Source organism: Carcharhinus amblyrhynchos, chromosome 15 (genome assembly GCF_965287045.1).
Source record: "Carcharhinus amblyrhynchos chromosome 15, sCarAmb.v2.hapA, whole genome shotgun sequence".
Taxonomy (NCBI): Eukaryota; Metazoa; Chordata; class Chondrichthyes; order Carcharhiniformes; family Carcharhinidae; genus Carcharhinus; species Carcharhinus amblyrhynchos.
Window position 1 is genome coordinate 40,220,247 of NC_137338.1, and position 25,313 is coordinate 40,245,559.

At 42.8% G+C, this 25,313-nt stretch overlaps 1 protein-coding gene across 2 annotated transcripts in view; it reads right to left on the reverse strand.

Annotated features, from left to right (window-relative positions):
- The window catches only part of sytl5 (synaptotagmin-like 5), a 187,684-nt gene that overhangs the window by 81,368 nt on the left and 81,003 nt on the right, over positions 1 to 25,313 (reverse strand). For both annotated transcript variants that reach the window (XM_080203871.1, XM_080203869.1), the window contains exon 2: positions 18,639 to 19,169. In XM_080203871.1, the coding sequence (XP_080059997.1) occupies positions 18,639 to 18,757 (119 nt within the window). In that variant the 5' untranslated portion in view covers positions 18,758 to 19,169. The remainder of the gene's footprint in view (positions 1 to 18,638; positions 19,170 to 25,313) is intronic.

Genomic DNA, 25,313 nt, shown 5'->3' on the forward strand with positions numbered 1-25,313 from the left:
AATTGAGATGAACAAAATTTTTTTAGGAAATGTTCAATAAAGGAATTAAGAGGGACTTGAGTTTTTCCCCAAGTAACTGTCTCTTTATTCTGCCTTTTATAAACATCTTAAATAGAGACCTTGGGGGTGAAATTTGGCTTCAGTGTCTGCCTGTTTTCCTCCACTTTGTCCAATCACTCAACATGAATTACACACAAGTTTTCAGGTCAACAGCAGCTTCTCTCAAAGTGAAAATGATTCCAAGAGGCTGATGATCTCCATGATAGGCAAGATTGTCAGTATGAACAAACAACATGCCAGCAACCAGCTGAGAAGCTGTGTCTTGGCTTCAAATGCTAAGAAAAAAATCTTCTGCAACAAACTAATGTAATATTATCAGTAAAATTTGGCCTAGGCAGAGGGGTCAGAGTGAATGTGGAAGGATTTTTGGTGAAGACATGTAAAAACAAGTTTAAAGTGCCTGGTTTCAGTGGTGGAAGAAGATGGAAGTATGCAAATGAAAATTAAGCAATGGATTCGTTCTGATCAGAGTAACTAGAAGAGATGCAGTGGAGTGTTACATGGTGGAATAGTGCCACTGAAACTGAAAGGAAGAATCTAAGACAGAGGTGAGACTGGACCTTATATATTGGAGAAACTATCGCACTCTCTGTCACAGGGGTTACAGATAGTGCGACATGAACCCAAGATCCCTGTTGAGACCGTCCTCACGTGTGCGGAACTTGACTATCAGTCTCTGTTCAGCGACTCTGTGCTGTCATGTGTTGTGAAGGCTGCCTTGCAGAATGCTTACCCAAAGGTCAGAGGCTGAATGCCCGTGACCACTGGAAGTGTTCCCCGGAGCGGAGAAGCTACGACATCTTCTCCGGAGTCTTCAACATATCATTGACGAAGACGAACATCTCGCCAGGGCTATCCCCACACCCCCACTTCTTGCCTTCAGACAACCACACAACCTCAAACAGACCATTGTTCGCAGCAAACTACCCAGTCTTCAGGAGAACAGTGACCACAATTCCACACAACCCTGCCACAGCAACCTCTGCAAGACATGCTGGATCATTGACATGGATACCATCATCACACGTGAGAATACCATCCACCAGGTACATGGTAAATACTCTTGCAACTCGGCCAACATTGTCTACCTGATACGTTGCAAGAAAGGATGTCCCGAAGCATGGTACATTGGGGAGACCATGCAGACGCTACGACAACGGATGAATGAACATCGCTCGACAATCACCAGGCAAGACTGTTCCCTTCCTGTTGGCGAACACTTCAGTGGTCACGGGCATTCAGTCTCTGACCTTCGGGTAAGCATTCTCCAAGGCGGCCTTCACGACACACGACAGCGCAGAGTCACTGAACAGAGACTGATAGCCAAGTTCTGCACACGAGGACAGTCTCAACAGGGATCTTGGGTTCATGTTGCACTATCTGTAACCCCCGTGACTTGCCTGGGTTTGCAAAACCTCACTTACTGCACTGTCTGGAGACAATACATATCTCTGTAACCTGTGATCAGTGCTCCTTCCACTCACATTGTCAGCCACTTCAGGTCTTGAACAGCAGGTTAGGTGTAAGGATTCGCATTCTAATCAGTAATCTCTAAACTGTCTGTGCTTTATATGCTCTGTCTGAGGCCAGAACTCTCCATTCACCTGACGAAGAGGCAGTCCCCTCAAAAGCTTGTGAGTATTATCAAATAAATCGGTTGGACTAAAACCTGGTGTTGTCAGACTTTTTACCATTTTTGGGAAGACAGGAAGAAACACTGGATACTACTCATATATGGATGCTGAGGTGGATGTGCCACAAAATGAGAAAAGGGAAATTCAGGAACCAGTGCATCAGGGAGTTGAAGATTGTGAGAGCATCAAAGAAAATAGCAGAGAAGAGATAAAAATTATAATGATCATCTGTTGTGGAGAGACAGAGAACATGTGGTGAGGTGAGTGATAGAGATGGGACTGCTAAGAAGAGGAGGAGAAAGGCCTAAGTACAGCTGGAAAAATGCAGTGGCAAGAAATTTAAGCACAGCAGGATTGGAAAAGGAATGACTGACAGGAGATGAAGAGGTGTGATTAATCAGTTTTGTGGTGACCCCAAACAAGATGGGAGAAGCCAAAAGAAAAAAGAGAAGCAAATTTGGATATTTAAATGCAAGTCAGCTGTATAGGGCATTGGTGAGGCCGCAGCTGGAGTACTGTGTGCAGTTTTGGGCGCCGCACCTGTGCAAGGATATTTTGGCCCTGGAGGGAGTGCAGAGGAGGTTTACTAGGCTGATACCAGAGTTGAGGGGGTTGAGCTATGAGGAGAGGCTGAATAAACTAGGCTTGTACTCGCTAGAGTTTAGAAGAATGAGGGGAGATCTCATTGAGACGTATAAGATGATGAATGGGATGGATAGGATAGAGGTGGAGAGACTCTTCCCGCTCAAAAAAGACAGTAGGACTAGGGGGCACAGCCTCAAGATAAAGGGGAGGCGGTTTAGAACGGAGTTGAGGAGGAACTTCTTCACTCAAAGGGTGGTGAATCTCTGGAATTCTCTGCCCGTTGAAGTGGTGGAGGCTGCCTCGCTAAATATTTTTAAGAAGCGGGTTGATGGGTTCTTGATAAGAGAGGGGATTAAGGGTTATGGGGAGAGGGCGGGAAAGTGGAACTGAGCCACAACAGATCAGCCATGATCTTATTGAATGGCGGGGCAGGCTCGAAGGGCTAGATGGCCTACTCCTGCTCCTATTTCTTATGTTCTTATGTTCTTATTTAAAAGGCCATTTGACTTGTTTTATTTTCAAAATAGTTCAATGTGACCTAATTGATGACAAAATGAAGCCAGGCAAATTACTGACTATGGCAAACATATGCTAAGAGGAAGTTAAGTACAAGAAAAAGTGGACATTCTTCAATCAAACAGCAAAACAAATCATGAAATAAGTTACTGCCAAACTCCACTTGAAAGGTGTCTGTACAAGTTTGATCAGGCGATAATTAGAAAGATGTTTGAAAATGAAGGAAAATCAAGACACAGTTAGATGGCAGGGGAAAGAATTGATTTTCATGGGGACAAAACAGGTTTATTGCTGTTTGTAAAACTATTTCTGGGGAAGAGGAAAGAGGATACAACTCTTCTGTGTTTCCTCCAGGTTTAATGACCCATTACCAAAATCACAGGAATGTGTGGCTGTGACACATCCAATTTCACACTGGAATCTCGTTAATGAATCACTTGTGAAGAAAGAAAGCATTCTCCTAATACCATTAATAGAGTTTTTATGCAGGAGAGGGAAAAATAAATCTGAAATGGAGAGATGCAAAAACAAGGCCTGTATAATTTATTTTCAAGATTAATATGATTAAAATCTGCTTCCAATCTATGGAAATGGATTTAATAGTGCAAATAATATTGTTGCGTGTACGGGGAGATCAACTCACGCCAATTTTAATCTGCAAGCCCAGGGATATGTACCTGATAATGACCCAGGATAACTCTCTTTATAGTTCATCTCCACCCCTGTCTCTGTGCTATCTCCTGTACAGGCAATCAGGGTCACTCCCAACTATTATGTTTCCACCTCTTCCCAGGCGATAATAGGGTCCCATCTGTCCAAGTCAGGTTTTTCTGCCCTCAAGTAGCTAGCATCATTCCCACCCCACATACAAATCATGGCACAAACTCTTCTCGAGCTGAATTAATGACAGCAACTATGCTGAGAAATGAAAAGATGGCAAGGCCTTTGCTGATATAAGAGTGATTGAACAAATTAGGAGCATTCACGCTGTTAGGATCCCTGTAGGGACTCAAGGATATTTTAATTCAGTGACCAACTTAAAAGGAACCTTATGATAAGATTACAAGTTTAAGACTGTTACAATAGCAAACAAAAGCAATATCAACTAATCATTACTTAGATAATCCTCATTAATGTCTTAGGGTAACTGATAACCCCACACCGCATACATATACTTATAGCACACTTTCCATAAAATTACCGACCATTCAGGAAACAGTCCAAGTCATTTCCAGCTTTCATTGGGTCACCTCTGTTTTTCCAAGTTCTAAAGTCTAGTGACTGCTTAATGTCCCTTTCCCCTCAATCTTGTGAGAATTCCTGAACTGACTCTCAACAGTTAATTTCTTCTCCTGGCCTCGTTAGGATAAAAACTCCAGCAGCTGTAAATTCTTGCGAGTTCCTTTTCTCTGACCAGCTGGCTAATCCTCAGCTTTCTGCCTGGTAGCCAGAGAAAACACTGGCTATTGTTCCGTCTCTTGAAATGTCTGATTCCCTCTCTAGGTTGCCCAGCTTTTCTCTTCAAGGTTGTTTGTTCTATACAAACACAGGTCATTGTTATTCTCTGCGCATCCTGTACATTTGTACAAAAGAAGTCAGTGGATTTCTACACACTTGTCATTGGACCTAGCAAGGTCAAAAATTACTCCAAAGTATTACGGAGCAGATTAGAACCCCAAGGTATATTGTGAAGTTAGACTAGACTCCAACTACTTTTTTTATTTGGCATTAGTCTGGGGAGAAGATATTTCATTCCAGGAGTGGTTCTACTGACACACGAAGAAGCTTTTATCAAAAAAGCTTTACTTTAATAATATAGTTTACATTTAATGACTTAATTAATAAAAGTTAAGCCAATTCAGATACTTTAACATGACAAATGCAATTCTTAACTGCTAACCTATCTCCATTAGTTCCAATTTAAGTAATATTCCCCTAGACTGAAACTCCTCTTCAAAAAACAGTTAGCAAACATCACAGGCTTTTTTTTTATTCATTAATAGCTCTAGAGCACAGTCTCAAGATCACATGACTGCTGATTGATCTACATTTTTCTTTTCACAAATGATGAGCTGTTGTTGACAGTCCTGCAGTTTATATTCAGTTAATTTCAACAACTTAGGAACAGGTTCCAAGGAAGTCAACTTTTCTTGCAACTGTCTCCATGCCTGCTTTCTTTCCTTATTCACATCATCTTTCAGTAACTCATTCTCCTTTTGATCGAGACTTTTGGCTGCTGCATCTCAGACTGACCAAATGTCAGCTTCTCCTTCTGAACCTGTGCCAGCTTGAGCAGATTCAATGTATACAATATTGCTCAAGTGGAATAGCATCGTCTCTGCCTATATCATGCACAATTACTTCAGTACTTCCTAGTTTATTCCCACATATCTCTCCATGTGATTGTAATAACTCTTTTAGGTCACACTGATTTTCCTCTGGATGGAAACTCATGTAGACAGGAGAACATACAAACTCCACACAAGACAAATCACCCAAGGCACAGCGTTTAGCACTGCTGCTCACAGCGCCAGGGACCCTGGTTTAATTCTGGCCTCGAATCACTGTCTGTGTGGAATTTACATGTTCTCCCAGTGGGTTTCTTCTGGTTTCATCCCACATTCCAAAGATTTGCAGGTTAGGTCAATTGGCGATGCTCAATTGCCCCTTAGTGTCAGGGAGATTAGCAGGGTAAATACATTGGGTTAAGGGGATAGGGCCTGAATTCTTGTTGATGCAGGCTTGAAGGATCAAATAGCCTCTTTCTGCACTGTAGGGATTTTATGATTCCAAGGCTGGAATTGAACCTGGGATCTGGAGGTGGGGCGGGCTGTTAATGCGCAAATAAGTGCGGCGTGCAGGAATGGGACGGCAGTAGTTATGGGAGATTTCAATCTGCATATTGATTGGTCGACCCATGTTGGACGAGGTGGGCTCGAGGAGGAGTTCTTGGAATGCTGCCGGGATAATTTCCTTGAACAGTGTGTGTTGGAGCCGACGAGGGAGCGAGCTATCTTGGATCTGGTGCTATGTAATGAGGCGGGTAGAATTAGGGACCTTGTGGTGAAGGATCCTCTTGGAGAGAGTGATCATTGCATGGTGGAGTTTCTGTTGCAGATGGAGGAGAAAGTGGGTTCCCGGACACGCGTCCTTTGTTTGAATAGAGGGGAGTATGGTAGGATGAGAGAAGAATTGGCGAATGTGGACTGGGGGAGCGCGTTGGAAGGTAAGTCTGCTGAGGAGCAGTGGAGGATCTTTAAGGAGATCTTTCTTGGTGCTCAGCAGAAATTTATTCCGATGGTCAAAAAGGACAGTAGGAGGAGAGGTAATAAGCCGTGGATAACGAAGGAGGTGAAGGAAAGTGTTAAATTAAAAGCGGAGGAATTTAGAGTAGCTAAGAGCAGTGGGCGAGAAGAGGATTGGGAAAGGTTTAAATGTCAGCAAAGATTGACAAAGAAGTTGATAAAGGAGGGTAGGAGAAGCTATGAAGCTGGGCTAGCACTTAATATAAAAAAGGATAGCAAGAGTTTTTATAAATATATAAAAAGGAAGAGGCTGGCTAGGGTGAACGTTGGTCCTTTAGAGGATGAGAAAGGGGAGCTAGTGGTAGGGGATGGGGATATGGCTAAGGTCTTGAATAACTTTTTTGTTTCTGTCTTCACGGAGGAGGACGTGAATAATTTGCCGGGTGTTAGCGATGGAAAGGTGGTAGGACTGGAGGGTCTTAATGACATTACTGTTACTAGAGAGGTGGTGCTCGACAGACTGGAGGGGCTGATTGTGGACAAGTCCCCAGGACCGGATGGAATGCATCCGAGGGTTCTGAAAGAAATGGCGGAGGTTATAGTGGATGCCTTGGTGGTTATTTTCCAGACCGCTGGATTCCGGGGAAGTGCCGGAAGATTGGAAAACGGCTAATGTTATGCCGTTGTTTAAGAAGGGTGCCAGGCAAAAGGCGGGGAATTATAGGCCGGTTAGTTTAACGTCTGTGGTAGGTAAAATGTTAGAATCTGTCATTAAGGAGGAAATTGCGAGGCATCTTGAAGGGAATTGCTTGATAGGGCAGACGCAACACGGTTTCATTAAAGGGAAGTCGTGTCTGACAAATTTACTGGAGTTCTATGAGGATGTGTCTAGGGCAGTGGATAGAGGAGAGCCGGTGGATGTGGTCTTTCTGGATTTTCAGAGGCGTTTGACAAGGTACCTCACAAGAGGTTATTGCAGAAGGTCAGGGGACATGGAGTTGGGGGTAGGGTGTTAGCGTGGATAGAGGATTGGTTGTCAAATAGGAGGCAGAGAGTGGGGGTCAATGGGTGCTATTCGGATTGGCGGTTGGTGACTAGTGGGGTGCCCCAGGGGTCGGTGCTGGGGCCTCAGCTATTTACCATTTATATAGATGATCTGGAGGAGGGAACCGAGTGCAGGGTGTCGAAATTTGCTGATGACACCAAGATTGGGGGAAAGGCAAATTGTGCGGAGGGTGTGGAGAGTCTGCAGAAGGATCTAGATTGGCTGGGCGAATGGGCCAGGAAATGGCAAATGGAATTTAATGTTGGCAAGTGTGAGGTGGTCCACTTTGGTAGGAAGAATGGTAGGAATGACTATTACTTACGTGGCGAAAAACTGCAGCAGGCGACGGTGCAGAGGGACCTTGGGGTCCTTGTGCATGAGTCGCAAAAACCCAGCTTGCAGGTGCAGCGGTGGTCAGGAAGGCGAATGGGATGCTGGCCTTCATAGCGAGGGGGATTGAATATAAAAGTAGGGAGGTCTTGCTGCAGCTGTATAGGGCATTGGTGAGGCCGCAGCTGGAGTACCGTGTGCAGTTTTGGGCGCCGCACCTGCGCAAGGATATTTTGGCCCTGGAGGGAGTGCAGAGGAGGTTTACTAGGCTGATACCGGAGTTGAGGGGATTGAGCTATGAGGAGAGGCTGAATAAACTAGGCTTGTACTCGTTAGAGTTTAGAAGAATGAGGGGAGATCTCATTGAGACGTACAAGATGATGAATGGGATGGATAGGATAGAGGTGGAGAGACTCTTCCCGCTCAAAAAAGACAGTAGGACTAGGGGGCACAGCCTCAAGATAAAGGGGAGGTGGTTTAGAACGGAGTTGAGGAGGAACTTCTTCACTCAAAGGGTGGTGAATCTCTGGAATTCTCTGCCCGTTGAAGTGGTGGAGGCTGCCTCGCTAAATATTTTTAAGAAGCGGGTTGATGGGTTCTTGATAAGAGAGGGGATTAAGGGTTATGGGGAGAGGGCGGGAAAGTGGAACTGAGCCATGACAGATCAGCCATGATCTTATTGAATGGCGGGGCAGGCTCGAAGGGCTAGATGGCCTACTCCTGCTCCTATTTTCTTATGTTCTTATGTTCTTATGTCCCTGGCACTGTAAGGCAGCAGTGCTAACCATTCTGCCACCATGCCACCCTAATGTATGTATCATCGTATACATATATCTCATGCACATGTGAATCCTGCATGCTTGGTATGGGAAGAAAACAGCTTAACTTTCATTTCCCTAGAGACAAAGTCAATGAGATGTTTATTTTTAGGTGAAGACAGTTAGCCTGGGGTAAGGACCTCAACTGGGCAGATACATGAATGAGTAGCCAAGTTACAGAACAATATTGGAATTGTCTCTTAACCTTGCTTAATAAAGATGCTTGCCAAAGTGTCTTAGTTAATCAGTTTAGGAGTTTAATTTAGTGGACAGGATGATTCATCCAATGGTTCAATAGTCTGATAAGGAATTAGATGTGAGCAAGATGGGTGTGTCATGAATAGCTCTAGGCATAAACAAATGAAATGTCATAAAGGATATTGAAACTACTCAAGGGAACAGGACAGGATGAAATTAGGGAAACCATCCTGAGCATAATGCAAGAAAATAATTGTGTTTAGGTTAAGAAAATGAACTTTGCCCGATTATGAAAGATGTAGGCCTTTATTCCACAGCTTAAACAAAGAATCCAACATATTATCTTGTATCAATGGGAACCTTTAATAGGACAATGAGTTTGGTCATTATGAACCACAGATACACCCTCAAAAACACATACAGAAGTTTTTGAAATGGTTTCACTGTAGCAGAAGGGAAATAATCTATGCTGACATAGTCAAAACAGTCCTGGGAACTTTGAAAAGTTCAAGAGGTTTAGCACTAAAGAGAATGTGAAAAGGAAGAAGTATTTGGCAGACCAGCCATCCTGTCTGACTAGTATTTGCATAGGCTACTTGTCACAATTATATGTTTTTGCTGCACATCGAATGTGTAATAATTTTTTTTAATATACCCATACAGTGGTTGCAGTTGTTGCTGATTAGTAACAACATTGCTGATGATTGAGTTAGATTGAAGGAGCAATAATTGACCAGCTTGGACAGGAAATAGCTGGGTAATTTTTCACTTTCAGGTAGATGTTCTGTTATAGCTGTACTGAAAAAGCTCAGTGAGAGATCCCTGACTCAATTGAAATTGATAGTGATTTAGAGAGGGGAGGGGATGTGATAGGCAATAGTGCGTAAACAGATGTCATAGCCCCAATCTAAGAAACAATCAGTTCCCCAGCAATTTACTGGGGGGGAAGAGGTAGGCAATAGTGCATAAACCAAAGTCATAATCCCAACCCACGCATCAACCAGTTCCCCAGTCTACTCAGGCTGTATATTGACTTTAACCAATTGAACAGATGGTAGAATTGGGTGTGGCCCACCATTAATAGTCTACCATTTATCCCCTTCTACTTTTTCACATTCATGCTGAACCTCACTGACATCACCTCCAGCCACAGAACCAACCTCCACATGTCTGTTCTCTAGTTCTTAACCTTTTCATCACCTCTTTTGGCCTCAAGTATCTGTGTGCTTTCTGGTTGCCTGTCCAAAATCAGATCATAGATAAGTCACAATTTCCTCAGGTTTAAAGTTGGGAAAACCAAAGCCATTAATTTCAGCTCCAGGATTGTAGCACTGGAAAAAATTTCAGAGCTGGGGAAGGCAAGGCTGTAAAGGAATTTGAACACAAAGATAAAAATGCTACATTCAAGGCATGGTGGTTTGGGCACCACATGGGACATTGAGGTCAGGGTGATCGATAAGCAGTCTATGATACTGGCTTTGAAAGTTGCTGTAGGGCAGGGCAGAGCAGACAAGATCAGCAGTAGGAACATGAGGACACAGAGTCTAGCAAATGACAATGAAGGAGTTCTGAAGGATGAATGAAGCGTAGCAGAGTTAGTAGCCATGTAAAGAAAAGCAGAGATCCTTCAGCAACATGGGAAACAGCAGAAAGAGGTCAGGGGTTGGCCCAGTGTGGAGTGAAATATCTCAGGTGAGAAGCAGAAATGGAGATCCCAGAAGCAGTTCAATAGAGAATACAGCTAATACGCTAGACCCGCTCTGTTCAAGTACTATTTCTTCAGAATTTCTACTGATTACTTGAAGTTCTGGCAGAATATCAGAAAGTTCTATTCAAAAGATAAGAAATTTGCTGTAAAATCTAAACATAAAAGAACTGACCTTTCAATTTATGTAAATTAAAACATGGGTTGATATCTGTCTGATCTTGGTAGTTGAAAGTAGCTCAAAATTGTCTTAGATGAATTGATGAGGGTGTTGGGTGGATTTTCCAGCTGTGCTTGCCCCACAACTGGAAAATTCCACCTGAGGTCAATGGACCATTGCATGGTCCGTGCCCCCGTCTGCTACGATTCCTGGGGTGGGCAGGATGGGAAAATTCCACCCATTGTTTGAAAATCTTTCAACCTCATTTGTACTCCTCTTCCCAAAGTGGGGGGGGCGGGCAGAGGAGAGCTGGGGTGTGGATGGTTCGCCAGAGCTGGGAGTGCTGTGGCCAGAACTAGAATTAAAAGTTGAAGAAAGCAAGCTTAAAAAGTACTTAAAAACACCTAGCTGTCACTGAACCAAAAGCAGATTTCATGACAGCTCATGACAAAGAGGATATGGCTTTTCTGGACTTGTGTTGCCCCATAGACCTCCCTACTCACCGTAACAATGAATCGATGCTGCAGCCAAGAGAGCAAGTTCTCTCTTGAGCCATGAGGAAAATAGGAACACAATTTACGATGCAGCCTTCACATCACTACAGACTACAAATCTGGGTTGATTGATCTCTGTCCTTGAGTATGACTTCCCTTGGTAACAGACAGTGGCCTGCCCACCTAACCCTCATTACCTGAGCCTTTTATAAGGCAGACCCAGGATTGGGCCTGCTGAACTGTAGGGACAAGTGCACGTACACTTTTTACTTTGCATTCTCTAATAAACTAAGTTCTTTTCCAGCCGGGCTTCCTGAGTCATTAGACCATAAAGCTTGAGGCTCATTGCTGGAAAGTATAGAAAAAGTCTTTCTCTGCACTTGTCTCCCTTAAAATTATTTAAGGTTGTAACAGTGCAAGGGCAAGGATCTCATCACCATTATTGAAAAAAAGAGACTAGTGAGGGATCATCTGAACTTGAGATTTCTGTTTGAAGTTCAAGTAGAAATACTACAATATCAATATGTGTTGAATTGCCTGAGATGAAGTTAATCGACTGGTATTGAAAGAGGAAAATCCTTGCATTGGAAGCAGTTCGGAGAAAGTTCAGTACGTGGATTGCTGGAGTGAGGGGTTTACCTTATGTGGAAAGGTTCAAAAGATTAGGTTTATGTTCATTGGAGTTTGGAAGAATGAGAGGTGATCTTATTTAAGCATCAGATCCTGAAGGGGCCTGATAGGGTAGATGTTAGAGGATGTTTCCCATCATGGGAGAATCTCAAACAGGGTGGGAACATAGAACATAGAACATGCCCTTCGGCCCACAAGTTGCGCCGATCACATCAACACCTACCAATCCATAGACCTATCTATAACCCCCAATCCCATATACTCATCCAGAAGTCTTTTAAAAGACCCCAGTGAGTTCGCCTCCACCACCACTGACGGCAGCCGATTCCATTCACTCACCACCCTCTGAGTGAAAAACTTACCCCAAACATCACTTCTGTTCTTGCCTCCCCGCACCTTCAATCTGTGTCCTCTCGTAGCGACCATTTCAACCTGGGGAAATAGCCTCTGAGAATCCACCTTATCTATTCCTGTCAACATTTTATAAACTTCTATCAGGTCACCTCTCAACCTTCGTCTCTCCAGAAAAAAAAAAGAGTCCCAGCTCCCTCAACCTAACTTCATAAGGCATGCCTCCCAGTCCAGGCAACATCCTTGTAAATCTCCTCTGAACCCTTTCAATAGCTTCTATGTCCTTCCTATAGTGAGGCGACCAGAACTGCGCACAGTACTCCAAATGAGGCCTGACAAGGGTCTTATAAAGTTGCAGCATTACCTCCCGATTCCTAAACTCAATCCCTCGATTAATGAAGGCCAGTACACCATACGCCTTCTTGACCACATCCCCCACCTGCGAGGCCGATTTAAGAGTCCTGTGGACCCGGACCCCAAGATCCTTCTGCTCTTCAACACTACTAAGACTCCTGCCCCTGATAGTGTACTCGTTCATCCCATTGGTTCTGCCAAAATGGACGTCTACACATTTATCCGAGTTGAAGTCCATCTGCCACTTCTCCGCCTAGTCCTGCATCCTATTTATGTCCTGCTGCAACTTTTGACATCCTTCCAGACCATCCACAACACCACCGACCTTCGTGTCATCAGCGAACTTACTTACCCATCCCTCCACTTCCTCATCTAGGTCATTTATGAAAATGACAAACAGCAAGGGTCCTAGAACAGATCCCTGGGGCACTCCACTGGTGACTGACCTCCATGCCGAAAAAGACCCATCCACAACCACTCTCTGCCTTCTGCAGGCAAGCCAGTTCTGGATCCGCAAGGCCAAAGGCCCTTGGATCCCATGCCCTCTCACCTTCTCAAGAAGTCTTGCATGGGGGACCTTATCAAACGCCTTGCTGAAGCCCAAGTACACCACGTCCACTGCGCTTCCTTCGTCAATGTGTTCAGTCACATTTTCGAAGAACTCAACTAGGCTCGTAAGGCACAACCTGCCCTTGACAAAACCATGCTGACTATTTCTGATCATGTCAAACCTCTCCAAATGCTCGTAAATCTTGTCCCTCAGAAGCCTCTCCATCAGCTTACCAATCACTGAGGTCAGACTCACCGGTCGGTAATTTCCCGGGCTCTGTTCCCTTTCTTGAAAGTAGGAACTACATCCGCAATCCTCCAATCTTCCGGAACCTCTCCCGTCTCCATTGACGACGCAAAGATCATCGCCAGGGGCTCTGCAATCACCTCCCTCACCTCCCACAGTATCCTGGGGTACATCCCATCTGGTCCCAGCGACTTATCTATCTTGATAGAATTCAAAAGTTCTAACATATCCTCCTCCTTAATATCCACATACTCAATCTTTTCCATCTGCTGCAAATCCGTAGCAAAATCCCCCAGATCAGTTTCCACTGTGAATACTGAGGCAAAGTACTCATTAAGCACCTCTGCCATTTCTTCTGGTTCCACACAGACCTTTCCCCCTTCACCTTTTATAGGTCCTATCCCTTCTCTTCTCATCCTTTTACTTTTCACATATTTATAGAAGGCCTTGGGATTCTCCTTAATCTTACCCGCCAAGGTCTTCTCATGACTCCTTCTGGCTCTCCTAATTTCCCTTTTAAGCTCCTTTCTACAATCCTTATACTCCTCAAGATCCTTAACATCTCCTAGTTCCCTGAACCTTTTGTACACCTTCCTTTTCCTCCTGACTAGGTTCACCACAGCCTTTGTGCACCACGGTTCCCGCGACCTACCAAAACCCCCTTGCCTCATCGGAACGTTGTCATGCAGAGCTCCAGACAAACATTCCTTGAATATCCACCACCTTCCTTCGGTACTTTTCCCTAAGAACGCCTCCTTCCAGTTTATTTGTCCAAGTAACTTCCTGACTTCTTCGTATTTCCCCTTACTCCAGACAAACACCTTCCTAGCCTGCCTGATCCTATCTCGTTCCAATGCAATTGTGAAGGAGATAGAATTATGATCACCATTCCCAAGATGCTCACCTACCGAGAGATCCGTCACCTGTCCTGGTTCATTCGCCAGTACCAGGTCAAGTACAGCCTCTCCTCTCGTAGGCTTACCCACGTACTGTGTCAGGAAACCTTCCTGAACACACCTAACAAACTCCTCCCCATCCAAACCCCTTACCCTAGGGATATTCCAGTCGATGTTTGGGAAATTGACGTCTCCCATCACGACAACTATTACTACATCTCTCTAGAATCTGTTTCCCTATCTGCACCTCAATTTCCCTGTCACTATTGGGCGGCCTATAGAAGACACCCAGCAAAGTTTGCGACCCTTTGCTGGTCCTAACTTCCACCCACAGAGACTCTGTAGATAGTCCCTCCACGGCATCCTCCTTCTCTGCAGCCATGACACTGTCCCTGATCAACAGTGCCACTCCACCACCTCTTCTGCCTCCCTCCCTGTCCTTCCTGAAGCATCTGAATCCTGGCACCTGAAGTACCCAGTCCTGTCCCTGAGACATCCAAGTCTCCGTAATGGCCACCACATCACATTCCTAAGCAGCAATCCACGCCCTAAGCTCATCTACCTTATTTACTACACTCCTGGCGTTAAAATAGATACACTTCAGCCCCTCAGTCTGGGCATTTCCCTTCTTCACCCCCAGTCTAACCTCCCTCCCGTACTGCCTGCAGTCCTTCCCTACCTGGGAGCTAACCTCCTCCATCCCAGTCTCCCCATCACAATTCCCTCCCCCCATCCTTTCTAGTTTAAAGTCCCCCCAGTAGCCCTAGCCAGTCTTCCCACCAAGATATTAGTCCCCCTGGGATTCAAGTGCCACCCCTCTTTACTGTACAGGTCACACCTGCCCCTAAAGAGGTCCCAATGATCTAGGAACCGAAATCCCTGCCCCCTGCTCCAGTCCCTCAGCCACGCATTCAGCCTCCACCTCATTCCATTCCTGCCCTCATTCTCCCGTGGCACAGGCAGCAATCCTGAGATTACTACCTTCGCTTTTCTCTTCCTCAGCTGCCTACCCAGTACCCTATAGTCCCTTTTCACGAGTGCCTCCCTCTTCTTGCCTACGTCAGTAGTACCTATATGCACTACAACCTCTGGTTCCTCACCCTCCCCCTTCAGGATGTCTGGGACACGCCCAGAGACATCCCGGATCCCAGCTCCAGGGAGACAAACCACCATCCGTGACTCACGTCTACGTCCACAAAAACGCCTGTCCGCCCCCCTCACTGTGGAGTCCCCTATTAGCACTACCTTTCTGCTGTTTTAATTTTTTGACTCACTGGCTCAGCTCCAGAGACCTGGCCACCGCTTCCTCCCTCAGATGAGCTGTCCCCCCAGTAGTACTCAGGCAGGAGTACTTATTTTGAAGGGGGACATCCACCGGCGTGCTCTCCATCACCTGAGGTTTCCCCTTCCTAATAGTTACCCAAGTGCCTTCTTCCCGTTGCCCTGGTGTGACTATTTGCTGATAGCTCTTATCAATTACCTCCTCACTCTCTCGAATGAGCCGAACGTCCTCGAGCTGCATTTGCAGCTCCTTAAGCTGGTTCCGTAGGGTCTGCAGCTCCACACACCGAGCACAGGTGTGGATGTCTGGTAGACCAGGAGCTTCCAAGACCTCCCACATGTTGCACTGGCAACAACATACTGGCCTCACACCCATACTTGCCCCTTTTAGTAACCCAGAGGAAAAAAAGTTAAAAAAAACTTATAGCTTACCTTGCCTCACCCTTATCTCTTTGGCCCTGTGAGCCAAAGCCCTTACAGCACACACAAAAACAAAAACAGACTTACCTGCTCTCAGTCAGAGCCCCTCTCTCTCTCTCTCTGGTCTAATTTATAGTAAGATAAAAAAAACTCTACCCAAGTGCCCTAGCAACTACTTCCGGTGCAAAACTTAAAGAAAGCAAAACAAAACTAAAACAAAGTTAGTTTTAAAAAAAGAAAAAAGTCGCTGTACTCACCCACAAGCTCTCCACTCGCAAATCGCAGCCTCTCTTCAGTGCTCCCACGGAACAATGAGCAATCTCCCACGTAACAATTTAAGTGGGAGATGAGGAGGAATTTCTTCTCGGAGGCTGGCTTATAGTTGGAATTCTCTTTTCCACAGCATACTGGAGGCTGGGTCATTGAATATATTCAGGGCTGAGTCAGGCAGATTTTTAATTAACTAGGGAGTCATGGGTAGGATGGTGATTGGGCAGTATAGACAGGAAGGTGAAGTTAAGGCCACAAGGAGGCATGATCTTATTGAATGGTGGAGTAGGTTCAAGAGGCCAAATGGCTTACTTGTGCTCCTTTTTCTTATGCTCTTATTTAAGTTCTATCACTACACAGGTCAACAAGGAAGATTACAAATTTTAGAAGTAGTAATTAATCTGTAAACTATTTAACGAACATAGGATAATAAGAAACGATTAACCACTCCACATCAAACCTTATTCAATGTTCTTGGCCTACACAATAGTCAGCAGATCGGATAGCAAGTTAAAAGAAGCAGGACAGCAGTTCTAGGGTGGAGTTTTGTAAGGAAGACATGTGAACAGTTGGGGAATAGAGGGATACAGGTAGTTGGTCTTGATAGGGCAACGTGATCTGTGCAGGCTTGGGGGACTGAAGGGCCTGTTGCTGTGCTGTACTGTTTTGTTCTTTGAAGTGGAAAGGGAAAAATGATTGGCTTTGAGTGTATATTAAGTGTACCAGCCACAAAAACATATGCTACTATGTGAATTATTTACCCACCCATTTGGAAAGGTAGTATACTGACTGTAGATAATCTGACTTATTTCACTACACATTGCAATAATGAACTTTTCTTGTACTCCAAATCAGCTCATTACAGCAACAATACCAGCATCCGTAATCTTCCTCAAAACATAGTTGGGATGATGCTGCATCATTTCTTTAAATGGTTGCAAATAAAAACCCCAAATGTCCTTCACAATCTATGCTTCAAATTATTAATTCTATAGGTTCTGTGTCATTATGTGTCTTGTATTTTATTGAAAAGAATGATACATCTACTGATAAAATGTTCAAAGACATTAAGCTAATTTTAAAGATTGCACTGCTGTTATTTCAAATAGAGCACTAAGGCCAAAGGAAGCAATTACTAAATATAATAGAACCTGTTGTCACTGAGTGGATACTGAGAGGAATAGGCATAGCTAATATACATTTTAGCACATCTGTAGCTAGCTTCAAGGCAATATTATTTGACAGCAGTTTCCAGGCAACTGCCTATTGCCAGTGTTATTAGAGCAGAATTGTCCTTGTAGGTGTTATTCATTCATTTATTATGTATGCTTCTATCATTTCCTATTATGGGATAAAAAAATGAAATGTGTCAAATGATTTTAAGATTCACTTCCAAAATAAGGAGCTGAGGTAGGCAAGATGTGTCATACGTCTTAAGATAATGACCTTGACTGTCACCCTTGAGGCTGGTAGAGGGAGTCAGAAAAACTCCTGGTTGAGGAGCAAGTCCCTGCCAAGACAGCATCTTCATTGCTGAGGGCTGGGTGCGAACTGCAGTCAGGCCAGCCAACAGGAAGACATGTGGAGGTGGGTGTGGAAGAGGCTTATTTAAATGGCCAGCCTCAATGCCGTAAGATTTTATCCAAGTTAAAAACAAAGACCCTCCATCTCTCACCTCTTCCTTGCCCTCCAAGCACTCATGTCCCATCCACCCCCTCAAGTCCCCATTCCAGGCTCTGCTCTCCCATCCATCCCTTATGTCTCCTCTTGGCCCCTATGACATTTTTATATCAGAGATTTTTCAATGGAATACGTTTTTAAAAATGTCTTCCACATAAAACTTCACATTGCAATGTTCCCACTGTACACTTTCTAGAACCAGTGGACATGGAAGTATCAGAGCTGGGCACAGGAGGCATGAGGTGAATAGAAAGGTAAAGTTTGGCATAGGGGATGATTGGAAAACAGAGCCTGATATAGGAATGAGTGACCTGAGGGGATGGAATTTAGTATGGAGGCATGAATGAAATCTTTTGAACTTAACTTTTTAATAGATCCCCTCACACAACAATTCATGACTTCGCTGAAGGGCTGTAACCACAAATTTTTAAAAATCGGTAGGATATGTCTATCCCCTTAAGGAAGCTAGCCAGGTTAGGAGTGCTGGATGTGGGCTCCTGATAGGAAGCAGCCTAGTGCCAGCTTTAAAGGCACTCTTTAAAATTGCATAACTTGGGAATTGGGTTGGGAATCCTGGAATCTGGACACATTTGCCATGTTTAAAGGGCTACCAAATCAACCCAATTTGGTGAAAATCTGGGCCAATAAAATCTTTCCAATTAAAGCAGACAACACTGAGGTGTGTGTTTTATCCATTAAGTATATTTCTACAACACTATATTTTATTTTTGTTCCCATTGCATCTTATTTGCTCAGGAGATTTTAATTCTGTTCTGCAGCTTTCCCATCTAGTTACAACTTTGTTGCAAGGTGCTTTTCTTAGCATGCTATGTACATTCTCTTGTGTGAATTAACTTAACTCTCAAATCTCCTGATCTTGTAGTAACCACTAAAAGATGCATAAAAGAGGACTGGATTACACGTTCCATCTGTGGTAATGTATCTAGCCCGTATTTACAATTTGCTGAAAACTGTACATAAACTAGGCTGACCAGCCTTCTGCTCATTTTTCTTTCCCATTTATGAAAGCAATAAGTGCACCAGTCACAACAAGATATCTTGTATTACTATGTGAATACATAGTCTAGGTGCAAATTGAATTTATTGTATTGGCTGTCAATGCTCCTGCCAATTTACCAGGTAAACCAATATTTCCCTTATTTCACTCACCTTATTCTTTTCTCTTCGACTTTTCTCAACTGTTCATCACGGTGCAAAACTTCCAAAATCATTTCCTTTTCATTCTCCAATAAGAATGACAGATTGACAATCTCAGCAGCTTTGGACATGCTTCTGCAGTGACAACCTTAATCCTTAGATATGGTGGTGCCGGTAATGAGGATTAGTTCAAGAGAAAATTACTGAGCGAAGATTCAGGAGTCAAAGAAGTGAACGTAACAAACGCGAACAGAAATGGTTCAAGGTGGAAATCTTCCCAAATGACATGACTCAGTGTATACTCTCCAAAAGTGACTCCTCTTGGAATGGCACTGTTAATACTTTTTCAGCATGTGCAAATTGACAGTATTCTCCCCGAAACAACTTTTCAACAATCGCTTGTTATATCTACATAAACAAACTCAGCATCTTCCAGTTCCCATAACATCGATCCCAACATCAATCCTTGCAGGCGTCATGATGTTATCTGCATCTGAAAATCGGACATATTTACTTCTTAGAAGTTCCGGGTCACCTTTGTTGCTGAAAAGGAAAAACCAAAAGTCAATAAAATATGTTCTTAAAACCTATTAATATCAACTAGCTAGCTTGGTAAACATTGAGTCTGGTATATATATATGAAAAGAATAGGTTGTTATTCACAACTAATGAATTGCTTTCTGGAAGTGGTATATTTTAAAAGTGATTACTTTAACAAGATGACTGAAATGTTAATATTTTGCCACAATACCTGAGTAAATAATTGTGACATTTTGTAACAGCTTAGTAACGCAGTATTGATTCAATCCAAAACTACACTTTTAGTTAACCCGATTAGCAAATGAGTCTAAGGTGAAATACTCACTTTGACACGTCACTTGGTTTGTAAACAGAAATTTATTTAAACGAGATGACTCATTGAATTAGGCACTGGTCTGTACAAGTCCATTTCAAACTGAAAGGATGAAAGTTTCTTGTGTTTACTGGCTGTTAAGTATCATATATGAAATGTGACTCAATCCCACTCCTGGGTGCATGAGGCTGCAGCATGCAGCTGTTCTCCAAATTGGCACTGATACCACCTGGATTAGAGACCACAGAATGGCTGGTGTGGGGAAAAATGGCAAGAACATCACATAGTTCCCTAGGGGCTGTTCTTTGGTGATTACAGCTGAGGCAATGTATTCAAATCAGGTAGAAGGAGAATTATTCTACATTTGGTAGTGTGACATTGGACTGGGTTGAGTGCTTAAATGTTGGTACTTGGAAGCAGGGAGCTGACTTTCTGGGGTGGGTGGAGTAGGTGGGAAGTGCATGGGAGAAGCATGTTGTTGCTCTCTCTTGAATAATACAATGCAAGGGAAGTATAGCAAATTAGTTTGCAAGTGTGTGTGTCTGGTGCTGTAGTAAAACTCTGAAGTGAATGGTGAATGCAGCTCCTTCCCTACGGCTGAGCATAAGAATGAGGTTCTGAGTTTTATCCAGACTAAAGGTGCTATTGGGAAGAGATGCTGTATTTTAGCTGGAGTGGAGAAGAGAAATGATAAGATGAGCCCATTGTTGTATACCTAAAATAAATTTAAAAAGTACCGTGGGAAAGAGCCATCACTTTGTAGTTTGATTGAGGAGAGGTTTAATGAGCTCGTTATAGAAAAAATAATTGAGTTTTATTTTTCCAATGAAAGGGGGAAAAAAGTCAGTAGACTTCTATTATTAACCAGAATACGTTAAAGTCATGCTTCGTATGTAAAATAACATTTTCATGCCACAATGCTTGGCTTGTGAACACAACTGATGAGTCCCTGCTTTCTGCAGTGTCGAATGGCAAGAGCCTATATCCTCATTACACAAGCGCATAACCTCTGCCCCCGAACGTCAACACTAAAGTTGAAGAAATTAATTATTTGAGAGGCATGTTGAATTAGTAGGTATCAATGCCAGAGCTTTTGCTGTCTCTTTTCATGGAAAGAAATTGGAAAACCTTAACTTTTCAGAAATTGTGCTTTGATGCATACTTCATTCACACAAGTTTTTAAAAAAGACACAATGGGAGGCCAAAATGCAAATAAATAACCTTGGCAGAGTTACCTTTTGGATTATAAATATTAAGCAATTTATTATCTTTTCTTGGCAATTGACAAAATACTTCCCCAAACTGTTTATAAATGTTTTTGGATGTAAAGAGAGAAAAAGAGTTTTGGAAAAAAAGACCAAAGTGTTGCTATTTTATGGAAGAAGAGATAGTACTGTGAGGACAATCAGGATTAGCAAAGATTAGAATATGGGACCACAGCTAAAATGACTAAGTCAAGCAAGCTGCCCCACTGATGAGGAAGCACAGTATGTTAATAATACATGAAGCTAAGTTATGCTAATCGAAATAAATGAGTTTCGTCATGTTAGTCTATACGGCTTTTAAAAGTTTGTTCACAAGCTGTGGACATCACTGGCTAAGCCAGCATTTAATGCCAATCCCTATGGGCCCGAGGAAGTGATGGTGTGTCACCTTCCTTAACCACTGCAGCCCATATATTTGAAGTCCACCCACAGTGCCAATTAGCAGGGAGCTCCATGACTTTAACACACCAACAGTGAAGGAACTGATACAGTTCGATGTCAAGAGCTCAGAGGCGAACTGATCCCATGCATCTGCTACCTTTGTCCTTTAAGGTGGCAGGTCAGAAGTCAGGAAGAAGCTGACCATCCTGACTTGGAAATGCATCGACACTCCTTCACTGTCATTGGATCAAAATCCTGGATTTCCCTAACAGCACTGTAGGTGTATCTACACTGCAGGTTTCACAGCAGTTCAAGGAGGCAGCTCACCACCATCTTCTGAAGGGCAACTAGGGATGGCTAATAAATGCCGTCCTAGCCAGTGATGCCCACATCCTGTAAATTAATTTTAAAATAACTCGAGAGAAGTGAATTGTATTCCATCACACTCCTGACTTGTGCCTTATAAATGATGGGCAGGCCTAGGCAATACAGGAGGCAAGTTACTCTAATTCCCAACCTCTGACTTGCACTTGTAGCCAGGATCTATTCCAGCATGTGACTGGTGTGGTTTCTGGTCAATGGTAATCCCCAGGATGTTGACAGTTAGGGATTCAGGGATGGCACATTATTGTCCAGGGGAGATGGTTAGTTTCAGTCTTGTTGCCTGGCGCTTGTGGGGTGTGTACTTGCCTCTTATCGGTCAAGCCTGAATATTGCCCAGGTCTTGCTACATATGGAAACAGGCTTCTTTAGTACCTGGGAAGTCATGAATGGTGAACAATTGTACAAACAACAAATATCCCCACCTCCAACCTAATGATGAAGGGAAGGTCACTGATGAAGCAGCTGAAAATGGTTGGGCTTAGGACACTACCCTGAGGAACTCCTGCATGTTCTGGGACTGAGATGATTGTCCTTCAACAACCAGAACCATCTTGCTATGTGTTAGATAAAATTCTGATCAAAGGAAGGTAGTCAATGTGATTGAAATGGAGTAGGCTGTTGATTTTCTTCTCACCAAGTAATTGCTAGAGGCACCTTTGAAGAAATTGCATATACGTTAAAAGATACAAAATGGTGAATATATGTCTTCATTGCCTGTTTGAAAATCTAGTGGAGCAGACCATTTGCTCATTATTGAATTTGATGTTTCCAAACTGCATAAGTTGGTTGTTGGCCTTTATAAAGGCCAACCCTAAATTTAAGATGCTAAGAGTGCTTATAGGAGTGGCTATCTGGACAGAATTCCAAGTCAAGATTCTTTCCTTGTAATAATTGGATGCACCATCTTCAGCTTTATTTAAAGTTAGGAAAATATTTTGCATTGGAACTGTTTCCCAATTTTTCCCATTAGCATTCAAGTCTAACCTTATTGTTCTTTTTCATTCCTATCCCTTTAGGTTTTTATGAATGCTGTAATATGCCATGCATTAAATGTAACCTAGGATTCCATGAATACTAACCAAGAGACAAAGAACCTGATAATATTGTAATCCAAATCTTTAATGATTTCCTCTGCACCATTCTTTCCCCTCATTCCAGAACTATTAATTTTAGGTAATGTAATGTTCAGTACGCAGAGCCTACAGCATGGTGAATAATGTGTCTGTGGCTACCCTTTCATCCCAAGTCAATGAAGGCAGTGTTGGCAATTTCCTCTCATCCCTTTGCCCTTCATGTGCTGCCTCCATGTATATGCAGCATTCATCCGAGAACAGGGTTATGGGGATCATGTACAGAGGAATGTGACAAATGTGTGTCACCAACATGCCCAGGACACTGGCCAATCTACATGAACAACCACCACTGAGGAACCTTGTACTGGCATACCCAGTGCTTGTTAGTTGCCACTTGATAACTCAGCAACATTTTGATATGGCAATATTAAAAAAGAACATTTAACACAAATAGCATCTCATAAGATATTTCCAAAATGCTTCATAACCAACAGATTATATTTTAAGTGTAGAACCCAATACTATGTAGTCAAATGGGACAATTATACACAGCATGGTTCCACCAACAAGAGTTGAAAGACCAAGAATCAGCTTTTTGGTACTTGTGGTTTTGAAGAGAGGAATGTTGGCCAGTACAGAATGGAAGGTCATGAAGCTACTAGGGCTTTTAGAAAGCAAACAGTTAGAAAAGTATATTCCCTCAAATGGTGAGCCACACAAACATACAGTCAACACAATCAATGTGCTTTGAAAGACAACTGATGATATAACCATTTTTTGTTTGTTTACTTATTATGGCAGGCCAGCAAATTTCTTCCTTGCCTACCCTCAGGTTGAGGCCACAGATCTGACCACACTCCACACACTGCCATATTATTTGATAATGAACTGGCACTACATTTTATTGTCCCCTCCTCCAGAGCCATCCTTCATTGCCAGATTTCCTCAGCACTGTTCTACAATAGTCCTGTCTCCTCCTTCCAAAAGAATTGCAGCAAAAGTTGCTGTCATTAGATATCCTGCTCTTGACCTCTAGATACCACTTGTTAGAAATGTAGAAACTATTGACTTAGGCTAGACCTGCACTTTAATGTTAGGTTAACTATCCCACAGAATGCTTATTGCATCTTTGGTCCTATTGTGGCACTGTCAGGCAGAGTGTCCAAAGCAGGCACAAATATACTTTCATTCTGCAATAAAAACAATGCTGGCATTGATTATATGCTTCTGCACATAGATTTTATACAATGTATCACAGGCTGACTACACACTATACAACAGGTACAATCTAGCATATAGGCTAGTTCACCAAAAACTTCATACCAGCTGCATTTTAAAGTGCTCATCAAAAATCAAATATGCTATGAAACAGAGAAGCAAGCATTAAGAGTCAGCATTAAATGAAATAGATCTGTACTTTGACACTTATCTCCAGATTAAACATTCTGGTGCTAGTTGTTTTAAATATTGCACATCAATAACATTTACATCACTGGAATTATTTGTCAATTATCCATTTTATTTTTACAGCCATCGGTTACACAAAAAGTGATGGAATAAGCTTTCCAGTTACCCAATTTAATCTCCTAATGTCCTCCTGGTTGTGAAAAAGGTGTTTTGTTCTTTACAAAAGTAACTGCATACATGACTCATTCTCATCCACCCCCACCTGCTAACTACATACAAAATAAGGTGCACCTTATTTGCTTTTCATGACACATGACTTGAACGAGAGAATTGTGTCTAATAGAGAGCAGTTAAATCCTCCTGGGTTTTATGTTAAGACAAGTGATGATTTTATCCATACTAAATTTAATGTTCTGTACCACCTGTTACCAACCATAATGTTTTTGTATCAGTATCCAAAACAGACCATGGAGCTACCATTTCCCCATATTTTTGTATAATTTCCCTATAACTTAAAAACAAATGTTATCCTCAATGCACTTCTACCTGTGAGCATCCAGATTTTTTTTAAACCAAGGTGTAACTATAATATTTATAATTCACTATTCACTCCAATACTGTTTCTCGAGAGGGAGTCCCATATCAATCCCTATGCATTTTTTAAAAGCTTGCTGAATTTCTTTGCATTCAGTTTTTTTCCCCTCTGTTTGTTATCGCTCATTTTTCTGGCTGCCTTTAATATTGTCCTTTTATTCCTTTATTTTGCTATTTGTTTCAGCAATTTTCCTGCTATATCATCATTTGTGCTTCCATTCCTTGTCATCTAATTCCCATTGCTCTGCTACTCTAGATTGACAATTGTGAAAAATCGACCATTGACATTATTTGAAAAAAAAATCTATGTCTCAAAATTGAGCCACGCAGAAGCCATTGGATTAGAACAAATCAGAGAAATACTTTACCCGTGCCTGAAGCAGGCATTAGCCCATTGCATATGAAAGATAAATCTGTTCAATACATAAGCAGGCTATTTGGCACAACTGATCTGTGCCAGTGTTAATGCTTCAAAGCAGACTTAAAGAGGTGGCTAGATATAGCACTTGGGGTGAATGGGATCAAAGGTTATGGGGAGAAAGTAGGATTAGGCAATTGATTTGGATGCATGGCGGAGCAGGCTCAAAGGGCCAAATGGCCTCCTCCTGCTCCTATCTTCATCCAACTTTATCTGTACCTCATTTTCTTCCTCTCTCCCTCACCTAATAGTCTAGCTTCCCTTTCAAGGCATGCAATTTGTCTCAAATAATCCATGTGATAGCAGGTTCCA